A 22,016-nucleotide genomic window follows, 5' to 3' on the forward strand; every position below is an offset into this window, starting at 1 on the left:
AGCTGGTAATGTGGCTATCATAAAGAACTACAAATGCCATGATGATCTGGACGAGACTGCCGAATCGATTAACTATCTAATGTTAGCTAAATGTAGTGATGAATAAATTGGCTAAATATCTTTAAATTGACAATTATGTGAACCATGGACATCACCAGGACCTGGCTTTCTGGGCTTTAGTCCAGAATAATTTTGGGTCAGTCCCAAATATTTTGCTCTGCTGCTGCAATGGTGTAAAGTAAATTGTACCACTTAGTTCATAGAGCTTTGATTAGGTGAAGCTTCCAAAGTCATCCAATCGTTATAATCAGGGGTGCTGGTGCGGTGCTATGTCTCGTTAGATCACTTAATGATTAATTAGTATTTTTACCTGATACGCTTTCCGGATGTTCTCTACACACACAGTAGGCCTATAACCTTCCTGATACGCTTCCCTGATGTTTTCCTGAACTTTCCAAGACTTTTCTGATGCATTTCAGTCACTTTGGCTACTGATGCGAATACACATTTGTACACTTTTACCACAGGCTATTCAAGTCAATTGACATATGTTTTTATTGTTTTAAACGCTCATACGGCTGACATCGTTTCAATAACAATATAGCTGAAACCACTATTGGCTTCATTGATTTACTGAATTGATTCTCGTAATTGTAGGCTACTTGTTGATAGATTATTATTTTAAATATTATTTTAACAGTAGGTCTAACTACACAATAACCTCACATGGGGTTACAGACCACAATCGATTGACTGAATAATAAGAAGTGATGATTAATTTATTTGGCCTTGGAAGAAACATAGCGCTGCAGGAAGGGATGCTGGAAGTGCTGCCGATAAATTGAAATAAATTTGCCAAATTAAATAATTACTCCTCTATAAATCAATTAAATAATTGCAAATAATACACCAGCATAATTTAGCCACAGAGGATCAAAAGCTTAATTGCTTTAGATTGTGTTTTGTTTGTCACATTATGAGCGCATAGGCCGAGTCTACAGTCAGGAATCCTGCAATTGGGCATCTCCCTTGGCAAATATAAAACAGCTGATTGTTGAGTTGTGGCTGTCAATAAACTGGAAAGATGGTGGACTATAATTTCCTTCTCATATTGTAGGTGTAAAATCTGTCTATCCACTATTTTCATTGGCCTATGCTATTGGTTGCATTTAAAACACGGGTCGTTCGTTTTGTTGATCTCAGTCTGTAAATGTCAGAGTAGCTTGTCATTTCGATGTGGTATAAAGAAATATTATTGTAATATGTCTCCAGTCATGTAGAATTGCAGGAAAGGATTTTAGAAACGGCTAGTTTTTTCTCGGACCCACAAACCCCTCAGCCACGAATTTGATGAAACTCTGGTGACAGTCCTGCTGTGAACTGTCTTGTGCAAGTTTTAAATTGACACAATACAAGTTAGCAAAGGTGTCAGCTAGAGACGACGTGCAGGAGCCTGCAGGGATTTGTAGTCTTGCATGATGTCTGTCTACTTTGATGCTAAATAGCATTTTTGAATCTGAGAGTAAAGAGAGACAAATATATTGATCAAAGTCACCTTGACCGAGAGAGGTTTACATGGTTATCAAAACTGCATGCCATGGTAAGCCTACACGAAACACAACCCTTATTTTAAGTGTTAAAACAATTCTCTATGAGAAAAATATCCCTGTTTGACCGCTAGGTTTTATGAGTGTATGAATTCTATTTAACTAGGCAAGTCAGTTAAGAACAAATTCTTATTTAAAATGACAGCCTTCTTCAGGGGCAGAACTACAGATGTTTACCTTGTCAGCTCAGGGATTCAATCTAGCAACTTTTCGGTTACTGGCCCAACGCTCTAACCACTAGGCTACCTGCCGCCCCAATGTGGGGCTCTATAAACCCATCAATTTTGGGACACACTCCTTACTTGAATGAGTCAATTCATGTTCCAATTTGAAATAATAAAACGAGCATGAAATTCTAATTAACAAATTCCCCCTGTCGTTTTACAAGATACAATCCTAAATAACAGTTAACCATTTAATTTGGGAGGAATTTTATCTTTTACATGTGTCAAGTCTCGAAATCCGACAAACAAATCCACGTGGAATTTTATTAGGCACGCCTCTCCATTCCTTTCTGTGAAATTGTTCATACTAAAACCATAACACATGGGATTCCACTTAACTTTTAAGCTGGCAGCATTGCTGGTTCGGTGGAAGTGGTTATCGGAGTCTTATCAAAGATTTGTATAACTAACCCAAGATAGACCACAGCCTGTCCTTTCCAATGGGAACAAATGAGTCATAGTGGGCAAAACAGGTAAGAAGGGGGGCTGAGTCAAGCACGAGCTAGCGAGAGCCTATTGGCGCATTCTAGTATACATTTGCATATTTCCTTTAGAGAACCTCTACTCTGAGAGATGTGCAATAACTACATTCGCCCATGCACTCCTTCTAAACAACGCAATGTTGTAAAACTTTGGCAAAGGGTAAAATCTATAAAACTTAGTCCACTCTGTTCAGAACATATATTCGTTTTGGGAACAGAAAACTATATTGGGATCAAATGTTTATACATCCGGTGAAATATCTGTCTCATTGTTCTATTTGTGGTCTAATTAGCCCCTACGGCCTGACAGCGCTGCGGCGCCTAGGGCGATGTCCCTAGGGGAGGGATCTCCTCTGGGCCCTGAACGACAGGATGGTTATTGATTCGGAAGAGCAGGGGGAGGCGAGTTTGATAAGGACTCACCCCGTTCCTGTACAAAGAAGACAGCTTTTTAACAAAGTTACTTTTTAACATATTTTCATGTCTTAAAAATGTTTTACTTTTGTTAAATCATTTGTACACATTTTAAATGGCTTTTACAGATTGGATGTTTTACAAGAAAAAGTAATTTTATTCATGGTTGTTTCTATTGTTTTTAACAATATGTACTTTTTAACTAATTTAAATGTAATATTCAAATGCTGTGTTTTATGCCGGTCTTATGTGTATAACATGATGTACACAAATATATATGAGCTGTTTTTAAAGGTAATGCAATATTTTTTTTTCCCAAAAGAAAAGAAAATTATGCTAATATGGCTCAAATTCGCTAGCTAGCTAACCAACCAACAGCTGTAACAATGTATTTGAGACAAGTCCTCGTTTTGCAAATGTATTTATGTTTTCAATAAATATTCAAGACTAAATATAGTTTACATGTTGTCAACAATCTAAATTTGCCTGCCCCATAATTGCACACACATCGGTTTAGTTGCTAAACAACCATCACAACTAAAAACTCTGAGTTGATATTCCCCTTCATAAGAAGTGGATGATTATCAGATGAGGAAGGGGAGGACCATCCTACTCAGTGAATTTCAGATAAATAATAAAAATCCCCCAAAAAGTTAGCATTTTTAGATAAAACTGTACTTAAATGTATTTAAATGTCACCAAATAGCTGATTAAAATGCACTGTTTTGCAATGAATGTCTACATTAGTAGATTAGACTACATTAGTACAGAACCCACTAGGATAGCACCACGGTGTAGCCAGGAGACAGTTATTTTGCATCCTCCTCTGGCTACATTGACTTCAATACAAAATCTAGTAGGCTCATGCTCCTCACCCCTTCCATAGATCTACATGGTAATTATGACAACTTCCAGAGGATGTCCTCCAACCAATCAAAGCTTTTGCAGTATGAGCTCACATGTTGTCCATCCAATCAAAAGATTAGAGAATGAACCTAGTACTATGCATTTTTCACTTAGAGGCTTGGTGTGTTGGTGACATTGTTGGATAGATTGTGAATAGTGATAGCGCATATTATTCAATTCAAATGTGTTTTTTCAAACTACAGGACACAGAGGTAGATTATATATTGTTTACTTGGTTTTAGAAAATTATTTTTCAGTTGAGTTAGTGCCATTTCTTGAAATTTGCACTGTTAACTTTAGTAGCAAGTAGTTAGCTACCTACAGTACCAGCAAAGATTCTTCATAACTAAACTAAGATAGACCACAGCCTGTCGTTTCCAATGGGAACAGATTAGTCATAGTGGGCAGAACAGGCAAGGAGGTGGGCAGAGCCAAGCACGAGCTAGCGAGATCCTATTGGCCCGTTCTAGCATACATCTGCATATTTCCATTAGGGAACGCCTACTCTGTGAAATGCATGTGTGCAATAACTCAATTCGACTTTGCACTTCTTCTAAACAACGCGATTTTTAAACACTTTGGCAAAGTCTAAAGTCTACAAAACTTAGTCCACTCTGTTCGTAACCGATTCTAGTTTTGGGAACATAAAACTGTATTGAGAAAATGTTAATCGATGAGACGTTTTTCAGAATGTAGGCCAAAATCCACCTCGTTCCATCTTCTCCCACTGTCCACCAGTGGGCTTCCTCTCACTACCGATTAAACGCCAATCTTCATATTTATACATCCATTGAGCTAGCGGAGGTAATTGCACTGTACGAAGCTTTACTTGCTGAGCTATATGGACGTTTCTACTGTCTCCTCTGGGATGTCAACATCAATTCAGAATGATGCGATAGCTTCCGTCGCATCATCCATTAAAATAGGTTGATACTCCACATTGTTTGGCATGGCAAATGGGTGAAACCACAGACAAACTGTCACTCGCAGTTGTTAGTTATCGTCAGGTATGTCGATGATCAGGGCTTTATTCAGGAATGTTTCTTGGCCATATTTGATGCGTCAAGTGGGCGAGATGCGCAGCCCATGTTTCACGTTGTGAATTCTGAGATGTACGAGTTTAACTTCATGGGGAAACTCGTTTCCCAAACCTATGATGTAGCTGCTGTAATGGAATGTATCTGCTATTTGTATTTACAGCGAAGTCCCCCCCTGTTCCCTGATTAAGAGGGGATGACCACTCCATTACCAGTGTCAACTCTTCTGATGAACTGAAGCCATGTTTCATATGCCTTCATCCACTTGGATGTTTCCTCTCCAAGCACTGAGTAGCCCTGTCAATTTTCTAACTAATGTATGTAACCAAATCAATAGTTCTTGGACAAATGCCAGCTTGCCACACGTTCGCTGGCTGTCCTGATCTCTGCAACATGGATAGATGGAAATCGCAACACAATGTTATAAATTAAGAAACATATGTTATACTGTATGATCACGTGTGTGAGACTTCTTGATGGTGGTTGTACGAGGTTAATGTTGTCATCTCGTTCTTTCCTCCAACTGAGGTTTGATGAGGCGCTAGACTGCCATCTGGTGGCAAGATGCATGTGAACCACCCCATCAGATATAACTCCATACCACAATCTTGAAGGTGTAAGGCTAAAGTCATTTCTAGAATAGTTCAGATTAAAGCAGGGGAATAAGAAAGTGTTTCTTACGTTTATGATCATATATAATTTTACAAACAAATTGCAGGCAAAATACAAAAGTAAACACCCCAAACAACAAGAATCTCAGTGCAACTCCAAGTTAATGTCCTAATACTTCCCCCCAAAATGAAGACAGAACATTAGAAAGTGAAGAGAAAAACAATCAATCTCAAGTAAATGAAAGGCCTCCTGTATACTACTTCATTTAAAGTAAAGACATTCATTTTTGTCAACACAACCTGTAGCGATATAAAACCCAAACTACCTTGATCTGACAACCTGTAAAAACTAGCAATGGGCAGTTATTCGAACAGACATTAGTATTCGAATACTTGTGAGAGTATTAATACAAATAAATCACAGGCCTATTTTAACAATGACAAGCCTTCATCTTAATTGAATAAAATTATCTATGGGACATTTCTACACTCATGATATTTGGAATTCTTAATTAAATAAAACATCAAATGTGAATATAGTTTTAAAAATACATACGGTATTAGCCTATACAGGTTTCACTTAGCTTGCTGTTGTTGACACTACAGTCAGAGGCTCCATGTGTAGCAACGTGAAGTGGGAGATCTCTAATCAATGAAAGAAAAGTTGAATTAAAATGACAGAATTAAGTCAACTAAATGAGGAGTAGGCTACAATGAGCAACCTTCAGTATAGGCTGTTTAATCTGAACAGGGTTGTTGTAGATCAGGACAGGCAGCGCCTCAACTAGCTAGCTAACATTTGGATGTCTTAGCTTGCATCTTTACATTGATTTGATGCAGTAAAGACATGCACTGCCATATTGGATGATAGATAACCTATGGCATTTACAAGTGTCTAACTAGCGCGAGTCAGTGGCTACTTCTTCTCTATCCGGATATCCGAAACAATGTCATGATATTATTTCTAATGCCCATCCCTACTTTAGAACACATTCTAGAGTTTAGAATGGATCTCTGTGACTTTAGAACACATTCTAGAGTTTAGAATGGATCTCTGTGACTTTAGAACACATTCTAGAGTTTAGAATGGATCTCTGTGACTTTAGAACACATTCTAGAGTTTAGAATGGATCTCTGTGACTTTAGAACACATTCTAGCATTTAGAATGTATTTCTGTGGATGCGGTCCTGTTCCATCTGAGACTTGGCCTTCTTCTTGAGCAGCAGGATGTGTTCAGAAAACTCCCTCACAGCCCCCAGGCCTGCAGCACTGTGGCAGGAGTATTTAGCAGCGTTGATCGCCACCACTGGAGCGTCCCGGGGTACTGCACTCAGCCCAGCCAGGTTCAGACAGTCAACATCTGGTGCATCATTACCTGTAGAAGGGAGAGATGGAGGGATGAAATGGAGGGATAAGATGAGTAAATTTTTCTAAAGTGTCCATAAGGTGGTTCTTGAAGTATTCTTAGGATGATTAATTAGTATGATGCTAAAACATAACAAAAACATGCAAAAATATGACATGATTTAAGATGATCATAATTATTATATTTATTTTGATAGAGTTTCCAATTTGGGCCTTCATAGAATCATAGAATCTGAATTACAGAAATCAACAAAATTATTTCATACGTTTTGATTGACATGAACACACAAGTATTACTCAAAACAGAAGGTTAAGAACCTTGAGATTCCACTACATTTCAAACTCTACTATAAAACTAACTAGTAGTAGTAGTAAATTGTTAATTGAAAAGAACAGTGAGTTTACCCATATAGGCGACCTCCTTCCAGTCCAGATCCTTGTCGTCCATCATGGCTTTGACTTCACACTGGATGTCCTTGCCCAGCTGTCTGACCTCGCAGCCTGTCCTCTGGGACAGATTGTCAGCCAGGGCCTTGGTCAGAAGGTCCTCACTGGACGAGATCAGGATCACCTGGAGGAAAGACAATAAAATACATTTTTCATACTGAGACAAACTGAACTGTTCTGGGATGGCCTGGTTACGCATCCACCATAGTTTCTGGAACCGTGTTGGAAAGGACAGTGGGAGAAGAATATAGCCTAGCCAGCACAGCACGGTTCGAGTCAATAATGTGTTTAAGGATGTCATTTAAGATGTGTTCTTAGAGGGTATGATGAAACCTAAACTAATAAAGTCACATGACGGAGTAAATAGTATCCTATGTGTGTGTTTAATGGGCGGTGGTTTCAGTGATAAACTATGGCCTAAATCTAGGAGCAGGAGCAGCCAGTGTGAAACATCCTGTTCTGTTAAGAGCTTAGCAAAGCAAACCTAACTGGTTTTACCTAACTTCATATATCTTTAATACTGCCACAAAGCCAAACAAGGGACACCGGGTAGCCTAGCGGGTTACAGCGTTGGGCCAGTACCCGAACCCCCGAGATTACTAGGTGAAAAATCTGTCAATGTGCCCTTGACCAAGGCACTTAACCCTAATTGCTCATGTAAGTTGCTCTGGCTAAGATCGGGAAGCTAAATGACTCAAATGTAAAATGATAGGATTGTTTTTTGTTTATTTTATAGTAGCTTAATGCTGCTTCAAGTTGAACATGTTATGAGAGGTTAAATGTCACTGCCCAGAAAGAATGGTGTGTCAGCTATGACAAGACACCTGGAGTTAGATTCTCTTTTGGTTATTTAATAGCAGTAGGTGGAGTGGATTTACAGTGCCTTCAGAAAGCATTCAGACCCTTCCCTTTTTCCACATTTTGTTATGTTACAGCCTTATTCTAAAATTGATTAAATAAAACATTTTTCCTCAATCTACACACAATACCCCATAATGACAAAGCAAAAAGGTTTCTTGACATGTTTGCAAGTTTATTACAAATAAACAGATACCTTATTTATGTAAGTATTCAGACTGTTTAGTATGAGACTCAAACTTGAGCTATTCGAGATGTTTCTACAACTTGAGGTGACCAGGAACCCGATGGTCACACTGACAATGATCCAGAGTTGCACTGTGGAGATGGTCGTCCTTCTGGAAGGTTCTCCCATCTCTGCAGCACTCCACCAATCAGGCCTTTAGAGTGGCCAGACGGAAGCCCCTCTTCAGTAAAAGGCACATGACAGCCCACTTGGGAGTTTGCCAAAAAGCACCTAAAGGACTCTGACCATGAGAAACAAGATTCTCTGGTCTGATAAAACCAAGATCGAACTCTTTGGCCTGAATGCTAAGCGTCACATCTGAAGGAAACCTGGCACCATCCCTACGGTGAAGCATGGTGGTAGCAGTATCATGCCATGGGGGATGTTTCTCAGCGACAGGAAGACTAGTCAGGATCGAAAGAAAAATGAACGGAGAAAAGTACAGAGATCCTTGATGAAAACCTGCTCCGGAGCACTCAGGAACTCAGACTGGGGCAAAGGTTCACTTTCCAACAGGACAACGGCCCTAAGCACACAGCCAAGACTCTGAATGTCCTTGAGTGGCCCAGCCACAGCCCAGACTTGAACCCGATCTAACATCTCTGGAGAGACCTGAAAATAGCTGTGCAGCAACGCTCCCCATCTAACCTGACAGAGCTTGAGAGGATCTGAAGAGAAGAACGGGAGCGCTTTAGCGTCATACCCAAAAAGACTTGAGGCTGTAATCGCAGCCAAAGGTGCTTCAACAAAGCACTGAGTACAGGGTCTAAATACTTATGTAAATGTAATATGTTTTTCATTTTTTATAAATTTGCTAAAAATTCTAAAAACCTGTTTTTGCGTTGTCATTATGGGGTATTGTGTTTAGATTGACGGGGAAAAAACGATTTAATCAATTTTAGAAAAAGTCTGTTACGTAACAAAATGTGGAAAAATACTTTCTGAATGCACTGTGCATGACTAGGCTGCTCAACCAGTATCATACATGACTAGGCTGCTCAACCAGTATCATACATGACTATGCTGCTCAACCAGTATCATACATGACTATGCTGCTCAACCAGTATCATACATGACTATGCTGCTCAACCAGTATCATACATGACTATGCTGCTCAACCAGTATCATACATGACTAGGCTGCTCAACCAGTATCATACATGACTAGGCTGCTCAACCAGTATCATACATGACTAGGCTGCTCAACCAGTATCATACATGACTATGCTGCTCTACCAGTATCATACATGACTAGGCTGCTCTACCAGTATCATACATGACTAAGCTGCCCGACGCAGTATCATACATGACTATGCTGCTCAACCAGTATCATACATGACTAAGCTGCTCAACCAGTATCATACATGACTATGCTGCTCAACCAGTATCATACATGACTAAGCTGCTCAACCAGTATCATACATGACTAAGCTGCTCAACCAGTATCATACATGACTATGCTGCTCAACCAGTATCATACATGACTATGCTGCTCTACCAGTATCATACATGACTATGCTGCTCAACCAGTATCATACATGACTAAGCTGCTCAACCAGTATCATACATGACTAAGCTGCTCAACCAGTATCATACATGACTAGGCTGCTCAACCAGTATCATACATGACTATGCTGCTCAACCAGTATCATACATGACTAAGCTGCTCAACCAGTATCATACATGACTAAGCTGCTCAACCAGTATCATACATGACTAAGCTGCTCAACCAGTATCATACATGACTAAGCTGCTCAACCAGTGAGCTAGGGACTACCACCTCTGTCTTACCCTTAGAACTGACGGTTTTCCAAAATATATGCATTTTAAAGTTGTCATTTTTTATTGTGTTCATGATTTTCTTGTGCATAGTGCATTTATGTTAATTGTGTCAAACATTTCAGCATCAGTTGCCATGGATACTTTGTAATTTCAAATTTGTGAAATAAACCATTCAAATGTTCTGTATTGTACCTCCACCCCCTCTCTCTGCAGTGTGTGTCAGTGTGTGTGTGTTCTATAGGTTCTATATGTACAGTATCTGTACCTCCACCCCCTCTCTCTGCAGCATGCGGATTCCCATAGTATCTCTGGTGTTGACTGAGACCATCTCCTCTCCAGAGACAGAGATGAGGACGCGGCCGTCAGTCAGACAGCCGGAGACGTTACACAGCAGCAGACGCACCACCTCAGGCTTGTCCAGACCAAAGTAACCAAACCTGGAGAAGAACAACACACACAGGGAAATACACCTCAGGCTTGTCCAGGCCAAAGTAACCAAACCTGGAGAAGAACAACACACACAGGGAAATACACCTCAGGCTTGTCCAGACCAAAGTAACCAAACCTGGAGAGGAACAACACACACAGGGAAATACACCTCAGGCTTGTCCAGGCCAAAGTAACCAAACCTGGAGAAGAACAACACACACAGGGAAATACACCTCAGGCTTGTCCAGGCCAAAGTAACCAAACCTGGAGAGGAACAACACACACAGGGAAATACACCTCAGGCTTGTCCAGGCCAAAGTAACCAAACCTGGAGAGGAACAACACACACAGGGAAATACACCTCAGGCTTGTCCAGGCCAAAGTAACCAAACCTGAACAGGAACAACACACACAGGGAAATACAACTCAGGCTTGTTCAGGCCAAAGTAACCAAACCTGAACAGGAACAACGCACACAGGGAAATACATTTGGACAACCACTCCTCTGTGTTACAGCAATGTTCATTGTGTTGCTTTACCACAAAATCTAATGATATTTAAAGTGCATTCAAATAAACACTTTCAGAGAGAGAGAGACAGAGAGGAGACAGAGAGAGAGAGAGAGAGAGACAGAGGAGACAGAGAGAGAGACAGAGGTGGTTCGGAGTGAATGACTTGAACAGAGAGTGAACTTGAAATTCTAGGCCAGTGATTTCAGACTACCTCAGTACTCTCTGTTCTGCCACGGGCCAGTCGATATCCACATCAATATCCACACTGTACTCTGGCAGCATCTCATAGTAAGCCCACCTCCCCCCCTGAGAAAGACAACAACACAAAGGGCATTTCTATTAGCATTCAAAACACCAGTTAACAATAGAATATCTAGTAGTATCACAGATCAGTCCATCTCTCAGTGTGTATGTTGTTTCTAGTCAGGCTCACGTCCACTGAATGAACACTTTATTGATCCCAGTAAGGAAATATGCTTTGTCACCACCAGCAGCAGAGATAAACATCTGGGCCTGTATCTAGGATCAGATCCTCCCTGTACATATCCTCTTAGTCATTGTGATCGTGTTAGAAGTGGATATTTGTTCATATCATAGTCACTACTGCATACAGAGTGATATTGTTGGGGAATGTTACTAATAAACTAATGAAGAGGAATTTCTCTTTCACACACACACATATCCAAGAGGATTAAGGTTGGATAGACTAGACACACACACACACACACACACACTACAGGCTCTCCTAGGCTGAACACGCAAAAATGAATTGAGTAACTATTGACTGTGACCTGACCAACTAATAACCAAGCTGATGAGGCCTTAAGAACTGATCCTTGTTTAAACTTTAAAAACAGCAGAATACTGAAAACACTTAGTGGCAAAATCAACATGTATGCTGAGACAGAAGAGCTAACTGGCCGGAATGGGCAGACTGCAATATAAACGTGACGACCAATGACTGAAATGCAATTCGCTCACAGAGAATGTATCGCTTCACACATACTTCCAGAGCCTACAGACTGGTGTTGAAGATCATTTAGAATACTGTTCCTCATCAAGCAGCTGCAAACTAGTCTTGGTCTTATTCCACAAACCCCATCGTTTACCCTGCCTATTATCAGACCACTGTTTCTATAAGACATTTTCTAGATATGATTCATCTTCTCCTGTATGTACAAACGTCACTTATATGTTGCATACAGCCTACCCACAGTGTATATTAACCAATCAAGTAGCAGTCTTGTGTGACAATTAAAGGAGGAACTCTCCTGTGGTCCTCTGCAGCTCAGTTGGTAGAGCATGGCGCTTGTAACGACAGGGTAGTGGGTTCTATTCCTGGGACCACCCATACTTATAATGTCTACAAGCATGACTAAGTCGCTATGGATAAAAATGTTATATCTGCTAAATGGCATATTTTATTATATTAAAACAACAGGTTTATAATTCTCTCATTATCATCCCTGTGTGTATTGTCCTGCGTACATCATGGTATTAAACAAGTTGAAGTGAAGTTCAGATGGTCTCCTCACTATTCTTTCAATCGAACAGGGAAAACTGATCCTAGACCAGCACTCCTTCCTGAGACGCTTTGTGAATATGGGTCCCTCTAGGGGCATGGTGAAAGTTACCTGCAAAACACCTTCCTCTATAAGGGCTCTGGTGGAGACATAGAAAGATCCGTTCTCACACAGCTCTCCATCCCAGTCCTGTCTCCGGGGCCTGTTGGATGGATCCAGGTTGAGAGGCTGGGTGGCTGCATTACCTGAACAGGAGAGAGAACACATAATCATTATGAGTTGATAGGAAATAGTCTGGTTTCTAGTTATAACCTGGTCAGGAGAAAAACTCACTTGTTTAATCACACCCTCATCTCTCTATTTTGTGATACAGTCACGTGGTCAGGAAAAACTCCTGACCCTACTTCAAAATCAAATTTTATTGATCACATACACATGGTGAGCAGATGTTAATGTGAGTGTAGCGAAGTGCTTGTGCTTCTAGTTCCGACAGTGCAGTAATATCTAACAAGTAATCTAACAATTTCACAACAAATACCTAATACACACAAATCTAGAGGGATGGAATTATAAAGTAGCCTCTGGTGTTTTTTCCCACAGAGATTAAGCCTAATCCTGGACTACAAATAATTTGCTATGGAGATTCTCCATTGATCTTGCTTTTTAATCCAGCATTAGGGTTAATCTGTATCCGGGAAACTGTGCCTAAGTGTAAAGTCCTAAACATAACACGTCTGTCCCGTACCTCCTTTCTTCACCTCCTGCCAGCGGAAGTGGTGTCGTCGGACCACGGAGAAGACGGACGTGAAGCCCTGCTTGGTGATCATCTCCAGGGCCTCCTTCAGGTGGAAGGGGTGCAGGCAGGGAGACGTGGCCTGGATGTGACAGATCACATCCACCTCTGGAGGAGGACAACACACAGCAGACTATGAGATACCAGAAGAGTATGAGAAACAGTATGAGATATGAATAATCTTGTATATGCTGCCACTGTTGTCAATTGAAGCTATGGAGTGGGTCCCACTTTATTGGGCTAATCCCTAATGTTGCCTCATAGATCACAATGAATAAGACCCACATGGACGGGGGGGGGGGGGGGGGGACCTGATCCTAGATCAGCATTCCTACTCTGAGATGCTTGATACATACCGTTCCAGAGCCTTAGTCAAGCTAGTGGCTAAACAAGTTCTGCATATATTACATTAACAGCTGACATCTATAACAAAGCGCTGCCAAACAGTCATTACAAAGATAGTGAAGCGTCACAGAGGGTGTGGTTCTGTCACAATAAAGTATAACCAACATTGACATTGTTGCCACAGAGAATCCTCCTCACGCCTCCTCCCTCCTTGTCTCCTTCTCACAGCACACATGAGGAATCAAGGAAATAAACTTGACATTCACCCCCTACCTGGGTTTAATCTGGCGAATTCCTGGATGGTGTCGAGAGAGCTGGAGGAGTCTTTGGACACCTCTGGGCTCCTGCGGTGAACCTGAGCTCCCCATGCCTTGGCTACCTTCTCAATGTCATCATGGTCAGTTGATACCCACACACTGGGAGAAAGAAGGGGAGAAGTTTATTCATCAGGCTTTGTAACATGTAGACTACATTAGTGCAATCCAGTCTTGTGTGGCCAAGCCCAAACCAGGGGGTTCATTCAGAGACTGTACACTAACTTTCAAATAACAATATTATCCATGCACCCAAAACAAGAATGTCAACATGCTTAATAACATTTAAATATACTAGTTTAGTATAGGATACTACAGTACTTAGAATTCTGAATTCTAGAATTCTGTAATATACTATACTACAGTACACTGTAGTATCCCTTGCTCATGTGTAGTACTTAGTAGAAAATGTTGTAGTATACTGTAGAATAGTATATATAGTAAATACTACAGTAGTATCTGCAAAAAACACTAGTAAATTCTACAGTAATGTCCCCAAAAACACTACCCTTTTGAACTATAGTAAATACTACAGTAATTTGCATATACCCTGCCCATTCTCCTCCCCCATATCCCCATTTCTGCCACCCATAAGTGAGAAACCGACATGCCAAGTATAGCCCATGTATTGTGTCCCCAACAGTTAGAAAAGAGTAAAGTGCTGAACTATCTGTTCACATCCCAGTCCTAGCTACCTACAGGTTATGGAACATTAGCTCTTTCAGTATTTCTCTAGTTAGGAGAGAAAGCCTCCACTTCTATGTCAAAGATATAAAAACAAAAACTATAGTAAATACTACAGTCCGCGAAAACACGACATGAATTACTATAGTATATACTCGTTATTTTACTACAATATGTATACTATAGTTAACTGTAAATAATACACTATACTACAGTGAATAATACAGTACAGTCCGCAAAAACACTACAGTGAATACTATGGTATTAATATCATAGTATACTAGTATTTTAAATGTGGGTTGTAATGTAGCTAGCCTACCAAGCTTCTATCAAAGCAACTCCTTATACAGTAGTTCGATTGAAAGACATTTGACTATTAGATTGAACTGAATTACCTGTCAAACTGTTTGGAGTCCACTGCAGCTCTGAGAACCCATCCAATGAGCGGGACACCGGCTAGCATTTTGATATTCTTCAGGGGGATCCCCTTACTGCCTCCCCTCGCGAGGATCAGGGCTGCGATGTGTCTCTTCTCACCGCTGTCTTTAATAACCTTTGCTTTTCTGTCTCTCACATCTTCGATGCCCGATCGCTTACGTTTTCTTTCAGCGGCCATTGTAAAGGGTCACTCAGTAGCCCAGTGGGAGGTTAAGAAGACGTGGCGGTATCACTGTAACTTAGCTAACGTTAGCTAACTAACTAGTAACGTTAGCGGCAGCTATATGTGTAGTAGTCGGCTGATGAATCTAGCTAGCTACTTATTGTGTTCTAACTCACTGTAGCTATTATATGATATTTCAATGTGGCTACGAAATCAGAAAGAACGTCACCATAGAATTGTACCGTAATGATTGAGGCCAACGCGTAAAAAACTATGATGGCTATATATTATCGAAACGACGATACCCGAGGTGCAAAAGGGTAGAAGCATGTCCAATGTCTATCTTTTCAACTACAGAACTCCCGGTTTCAATATTACACAAAATAATGCAAATGTACTTACTCATCATAGACAACAATTAAATTGCGCTAGACAACCAAATAGTAGTACTTACGGTAAAGTATTTAGTATTTCCAGCTGGCTCTGATAACAGAAAATAACAGGGTACAACAAATATATATATATTTTTTTAAATGTAGGCTACTTTATAATTCCATCCCTTTAGATTTGTGTGTATTAGGTAGTTGTTGTGTAATTGTTAGATATAACCAAGCTAGAATATGGCCTTCTGTTTCCAATGGGAGCAAAATACTCAAAGAACAAACGAGGTTCTAGCATTTATTTGCATATTTCTGCTAGAAAACGACAACTCTGTGCAGTGCGCGTGCGCAATAACTCAATTCGGCCTTGCACTCCTAAACAACAGCATTTTTAGAAACTTTGGCAAATGATAAATAATGTCTACAAAACGCAGTACACTCTGTTACTGATTCTAGTTTTGAAAACATAAACACGTATGGCGATAAGATGATACCGGGAGCACTGAGTCATGCATCGAAATCGTTAAGCAGTGTGCTGATTTTGTATCGCTTTATCGGAAACACGTTATTAATGACCTCCGAAGATGTGTTTTGTCGAATAACCACCTGATTAGTTTGGTATTCGTTTCGGTAGAATGGGAAAAGGCTTATTTTGACCAGCAGGTGCCACTAGTGTACACTATGTTGATCAAAGCCTCGGGTGTAATGAACCTATTTTCGACACAATTGTATGGAAATGCTCAATGCATTTGTTTTCCCATCACTAGCTTAATCGATTAGTAAATGTGCAGAATTTCGGCAAAAATCCATCTCGCTCCATCTTCTCCCACTGCCGGGCACTGGGCTTCCTCTCATCACCATATTTGGTAGTGAGTGGAAATGTCAAACGGATGCTTCACATTACATTTTATACATCCGGTGAAATATCTGGCTCATTATTCTACAGTGTTTTAATATACTACTGTAGAATACATTAAAAATACTTTAAAATACTACTTAAGTCGTTTTTGGGGGTCTGTACTTTAATATTTATATTTTTGACTACTTTTACTTTACGACATTCCATAAGACGATATTGTACTTTTTACTCCATACATATTCCTTGACACCCAAAAGTAGTCGTTACATTTTGAACGCTTAGCAGGACAGGAAAATTGTCAAAATCACGCGCTTATCAAGAGAACCTCCCTGGTCATCCCTACTGCTCTGATCTGGCGGACCCCCTAAACACACACATGCTTCATTTGTAAAATATGTCTGAGTGTTGGGAGTGCACCTGGCTTTCCGTAAATAAAAAAAATCTGGTTAACTTAATATAAGTCATTTTAAATGATTTGTACTTTTACTTTTGATACTTAAGTATATTTTAGCAATTATATATTTTTAAACCAAATACTTCTACTCAAGTTGTATTTTACTGGGTGACTTTCACTTTTACTTTAGTCATTTTCTATTGGGGTATCTTTACTTACACTCAAGTATGACAATTAGGTGCTTTTCTTTTTCCTGCTTTCCCTCAGTAGTAGCGACATAAAACCAACTACCGGTAAACAGCAACAACAACAAAAAACAGACAATATGATCAATGGGAAATCATACCAGTTCCAAAGTCGGAGAAAGAGTTCGATAACTTACAAACTGTCTACAAACTCGCACGCCCACTAGATACAAATCACTCTGATGTATGTAGCATAACTTTGAAGCTAGACCTAGACGCTACATGTAATTCAAACGTTCAATTCGTATTTTCATGGAAGAGCAGAGATAATACAAATCTCATATTACAAATATACACTTATTAGTACATCTGCAAATGACTGCACATTCAATGAAGTCCAGACAGAGATGACCGCTACTGCAACTTAGTACAACTCCTTAACTCTTTACTTTCAACAGGGAAATCAGTCTCCTTAGAGACCGTCAAAAATTGCCAATGCCGACTATATTTCAAGTCGTCACGGCGGGGTATTGGGTAAAGTTTTCAACTAGCAATAATCGCGCCTCGGATAGACCTCATAGGCTACGATACTGCCACTGCGCAAAGCTGATTCGAATCTTGAAAAAGGCAAGGTAGCCATCACAGAAGATACAATTCACGGAAACGGTTCAAAATAACGTCGCGGTACAGTGTGGAGCTAATTTGTGTGCAATAGTAATGTATTATGCTTGAAATGTGTTCAAAACGTTTCGATAACCCGAGGTGTGCATAGTTTGTATTTTAAAAAGAAAAATGTAGCTACGTTGCACCGCAATGCATGCTGGGATGTGAAACATACCATTGTCATTGGTTCGTGCTTTTCAGATCCTTAGGACGTCCCTGCCCCATTGAAGTTGAAATTTAAACGGGTTACGGTAAACGTATGGGCTTAATGTTAGGGTTAGACGTTTAAGGTAGGGACGTCTAAAGGATTGCGGATAGAACTGACCAATTGTTATGTAAATGTAGGATTGCATTGATCTGATCTGCCGGCAGTTTCCCGTCGGCACGGATCCTAACAAGATGTGGAAATGTTTAGAACAGTCGAAGACAATTGTACGATGGCAAAATATCAGAGATCAGTACGATGGCAATATTCCAACTTTTGAATATTTGCAGTCAGAGATGGGGCTATTATTCCATAGGAATATTTTACATTTCTACACAGCCTTACTACACATACCAATATCTGGACCGGGGAGCTGTATGGACCAGGGAGATGTTTCACTTTGCACCACCAGATGGAGGCATTTGCCTTGAATGTTCATTAGGTAGTAGGCCCACTGTAGTAAAATCTGCCAGTTCAACTGTCCATCCATGTCTGATGTCGGGAGATTACGTGGTACCTGGCCACTAGGGGCAACAGTGAGCACTGTTACGTTCACGTAGGTTTCTGTTTTGCTAGAGCGTTGTGGACGGGGATGGCAGATGAGCTTCAGCATCTTTCTCTGATTCCAAAGGCTGCAAATAGTTTTTTGATATTTTTGTTTTAAGCCTATTCCAAACCTTAACCATTCGGAGTTCATGCCTAGCCTTAAGAATTTGGAGTTAATGCCTTACACTTAACCTTAAACACTTTGAAATATGACGTTTGGAACAACTTAGAAATGTGACGTTGTAGAAACATGGACGTCTAATTCTGACAGTGAGACTGTGAGCTGGTTGAGAGAAATAACTACAGTCTAATACAGTTGGCATTCGGTGGTAAAGACACAAGGACACTGTTGTATATGAAGATAATTCATTAAAAAACCAAGTAAAGTGTAGTACTAATAGCTACCAAGGGTTTTCTCTGCCTATTATTTTGTTGAGATAACTTGGGAATAGTCTTCAGGGTCCCATCTTTACTAGTTAGCTTGCTAGGCTACCTTAAACCTCAAATTGGCCAACAAACCTAGCTAGCTAGCTATTTAGCAGCATAGGTAAGAAAACATGTTAGTTAATAAGGATCAATGCATTAAAGCTGCAATATGTAACTTTTGGGTGACCCAACCAAATTCACATAGAAATGTGAGTTATATATATATCATTGAAAGCAAGTCTAAGAAGCGGTAGATATGTTCTATGTGTGCTATTTCTATGCTACCCGTGCCTACGTTTTATTTGGTGTCTTTCACTTTGTTTTGTACAGCAGCTTCAAACAGCTGAAAATACAATATTTAGGGTTATGGAAAATATATTTCACAGCGGTTTAGATGGTAAGATGATTTTCTACACTATACTTGCTTGTTTTGTCACATAAACTGAAATTAGGCAAACTATTAGAATTTTGGCAACCAGGAAATGGCAGAGCAATTTCTATACTGAACAAAAATATGAACGCAACATGTAGTGTTGGCCCCATGTTTCATGTGCTGAAATAAAGGATCCAATACATTTTCCATACGCACAAAAAGCATATTTCTCAAATATGTTGTGCACAAATTTGTTTACAAGTTAGTGAGCATTTCTCCTTTGCCAAGATCATCCACCTGACCGGTGTTGCATATCAAGAAGCTGATTAAACAGCATGATCTTTACACAGGCATACCTTGTGCTGGGGACAATAAAAGGCCACTCTAAAATGTGCAGTTTTGTCACACAACACGAGCATGCAATTCAATTGGCATGCCGACTGCAGGAATGTCCACCAGATCTGTTGCCATAGAACTGAATGTAATTTCTCTACCATAAGCCGCCTCCAACGTCATTTTAGAGAATTTAGCAGAACATCCAACCGACCTAACAAACCCAGACTAGGCCTGGGCGATATGACCAAAATCTTATTCCCCTATATAGGTCATTTCATATCCCGATAACGATACATATCATGATATAGCACATTTTCTGTATATTCAACGAATAAATAGTTTATATAAAATGACCACATGTAAAACCCTATTTCTTATTACATTTTGGTACTTACTCATAATTGATTATTTCTCCTTTTATTTAGAACCTTTGTGCAAATGTTCAATTAAACATGTAACAAAATATAAAATATTAATGTATAAAATCTAAAAAGGTAAATAGAAAACACTTAAACTGTAGTTGCAAGTAGGGCTGGGAGATATGACAATATATATTGTGTGACGATAGAAAAACGTCTATCGTTTCATATTATGCTGTTTATTTCGTTGCGTCGCAAATCACACTCTTTACGCCAATATTTTATCAATTGGACAACGCTTTGCGAAATTTGCAACACAAACAAACATGGAGGAGAATGAACGTGACACGGAGCTTGTACCTAAAAGAGGGGCTACTTCGGTCACATGGACGTGGTTTGGTTAGGAAAAGTCTGACACGGACCAGAAAACCGTCCTCTGCAAAATATGCCGCAGGCCGGTCCCGACAACAGGCTCAAACACCACTAACCTCTTTTACCACCTACACAAGAATCATGTGAAACCGTATGGAGAGTCTACGGATGAGACCCAAAAAAGTACAGTCTAGTGCTCAAAACAACCCCTCGACTCAGACGTAGCAAGAGGCTTTTGTCCGCGGCACACCATATGGCAAAGAATCACGAAGATGGAAGGAGATAACAGCTGCCATTACAACTTACATCTGCAAAGATATGACCCCAATTTACACGGTCCAGAAACTGCATTTTATTGATGGTAATTTAAATGCACAGAGATACCGTGATGAGATCATGAGGCACATTGTCGTACTATTTATCCGCCGCCATCACCTCATGTTTCATTATGAAAATGCACGGCCCCATGTCGCATGGATCTGTACACAATTCCTGGAAGCTGAAAATGTCCCAGTTCTTCCATGGCCTGCATACTCACCAGACATGTCACACATTGAGCATGTTTGGGATGCTCTGGCTCGATGTGTACGACAGCACACACATCGATTACAGTTCCAGCCAATATCAAGCAACGTCACACAGCGGGACAACATCCCACAGGCCACAATCAACAGCCTGATCAACTATGCGAAGTAGATGTGTTGCGCTGCATGAGCAAATAGTGGTCACACCAGATACTGACTGATCCACATCCCTACTTTTTTTGGTAAGGTATCTGTGACCAACAGATGCATATCTGTATTCCCAGTCATATGAAATCCATAAATTAGGGCTGAATGAATTTATTTTAATTGACTGATTTGCTTTGATGAACTGTAACTCAGTAAAATCTTTGATATTGTTGCATTTATATTTTTGTTCAGTGTACATAGTGCATCTTTAAAATAAAGTAATTCCGATGAACACATTACACATTATTCTTGCAGCCCTCAGGTGTAGACTATATTCCCTTAGGCCTTGCCTGGAAACCAGAAAGTAGCGTTTGAATCAGGATAGTTTCCTCTGCATCTCACATTTCTGCCCGACCCAGAATTCAATGTCGGGTTTCCAGGCAAGTGTAGGAAAGGCCAAAGATTTTCTCTAGGCTTCGGCCTACTTCATTTTGGCGCGCACTCTGCTAGTCGCTGTCTGGCTAGCTAACACTAGCTAGCTGATGTTACGAAAATGAATAAAGCATTGTTAAATATTTTTACTTTTTGCGCAATACGCACCTGGAATCGGCTGGGGCTTCTCAATTCACGTTTTCAATTATGATATATTGCAGGTTTTATATGTATACGCTAACCAAACATATTTAGCATGCATCCCTCCAAACTCTGCAAAGTCAAGTGTTGTTGTAGAATGTCCCCCGTAGACATTAAAGAAAGCGAGGTATCCCAATCCCTAATTATTTCTGCTCCACCATTTTTGTGTCCACCCACAACAAGCAAAGAGTACTGTACATCAGTTTCTAAACCTGTCCGCAACAAGTCAGAACTTTTTCGCACGTGCTCGACCGATTGTGTTTTCCATTTACTAGTTACCACAGTCAATATTGGCTATATCGTAAAAATTCCTTAAAGCAAAAAATTTGCTTAATTTAATGAACCTAATTTAAGGCAAGGCATACGGTAAATTATAAAATCAGCATTTAAGAAGCGAAATTGTAGAAAGGCGGGGTTTATGACTTTATGGCTGTGGTAACAACGACCGCTCGAC

The 22,016-nt window shown here is 40.1% G+C and overlaps 1 protein-coding gene and 1 non-coding gene across 2 annotated transcripts; both read right to left on the reverse strand.

Annotated features, from left to right (window-relative positions):
• Positions 1-5,338: 5,338 nt before the first annotated feature.
• On the reverse strand, positions 5,339-16,184 carry LOC129838463 (N-acylneuraminate cytidylyltransferase-like). The gene is made up of 8 exons (XM_055905426.1): positions 14,955-16,184; positions 13,835-13,977; positions 13,169-13,324; positions 12,535-12,668; positions 11,112-11,206; positions 10,225-10,396; positions 7,053-7,218; positions 5,339-6,657 (listed from the first exon to the last, which is right to left on the reverse strand). Exons 1-8 carry the CDS (start codon positions 15,173-15,175, stop codon positions 6,443-6,445), a joined length of 1,302 nt encoding a protein of 433 aa, XP_055761401.1. The 5' UTR covers positions 15,176-16,184; the 3' UTR covers positions 5,339-6,442.
• A 1,261-nt stretch (positions 16,185-17,445) lies between these two features.
• On the reverse strand, positions 17,446-17,586 carry LOC129838957 (U4 spliceosomal RNA). Its single transcript, XR_008756948.1, has one exon. It is a non-coding gene; the product is annotated as a U4 spliceosomal RNA (small nuclear RNA).
• Between the last annotated feature and the right edge of the window lie 4,430 nt (positions 17,587-22,016).

The sequence above is a fragment of the Salvelinus fontinalis genome, chromosome 39, assembly GCF_029448725.1.
Source record: "Salvelinus fontinalis isolate EN_2023a chromosome 39, ASM2944872v1, whole genome shotgun sequence".
Lineage (NCBI taxonomy): Eukaryota > Metazoa > Chordata > Actinopteri > Salmoniformes > Salmonidae > Salvelinus > Salvelinus fontinalis.

What these genes read in the sequence shown, in the direction of transcription:
- LOC129838463 (XM_055905426.1), bottom strand. Translation starts at nt 15,175, where the DNA reads ATGGCCGCTGAAAGAAAACGTAAGCGATCGGGCATCGAAGATGTGAGA. An exon ending in ATTCGCCAGATTAAACCCAG is followed by an intron (nt 13,325 to 13,834) that starts GTAGGGGGTGAA and finishes GTCCTCCTCCAG; the next exon opens with AGGTGGATGTGATCTGTCAC. An exon ending in TGCAGAGAGAGGGGGTGGAG is followed by an intron (nt 7,219 to 10,224) that starts GTACAGATACTG and finishes TCTTTCCTCCAG; the next exon opens with GTGATCCTGATCTCGTCCAG.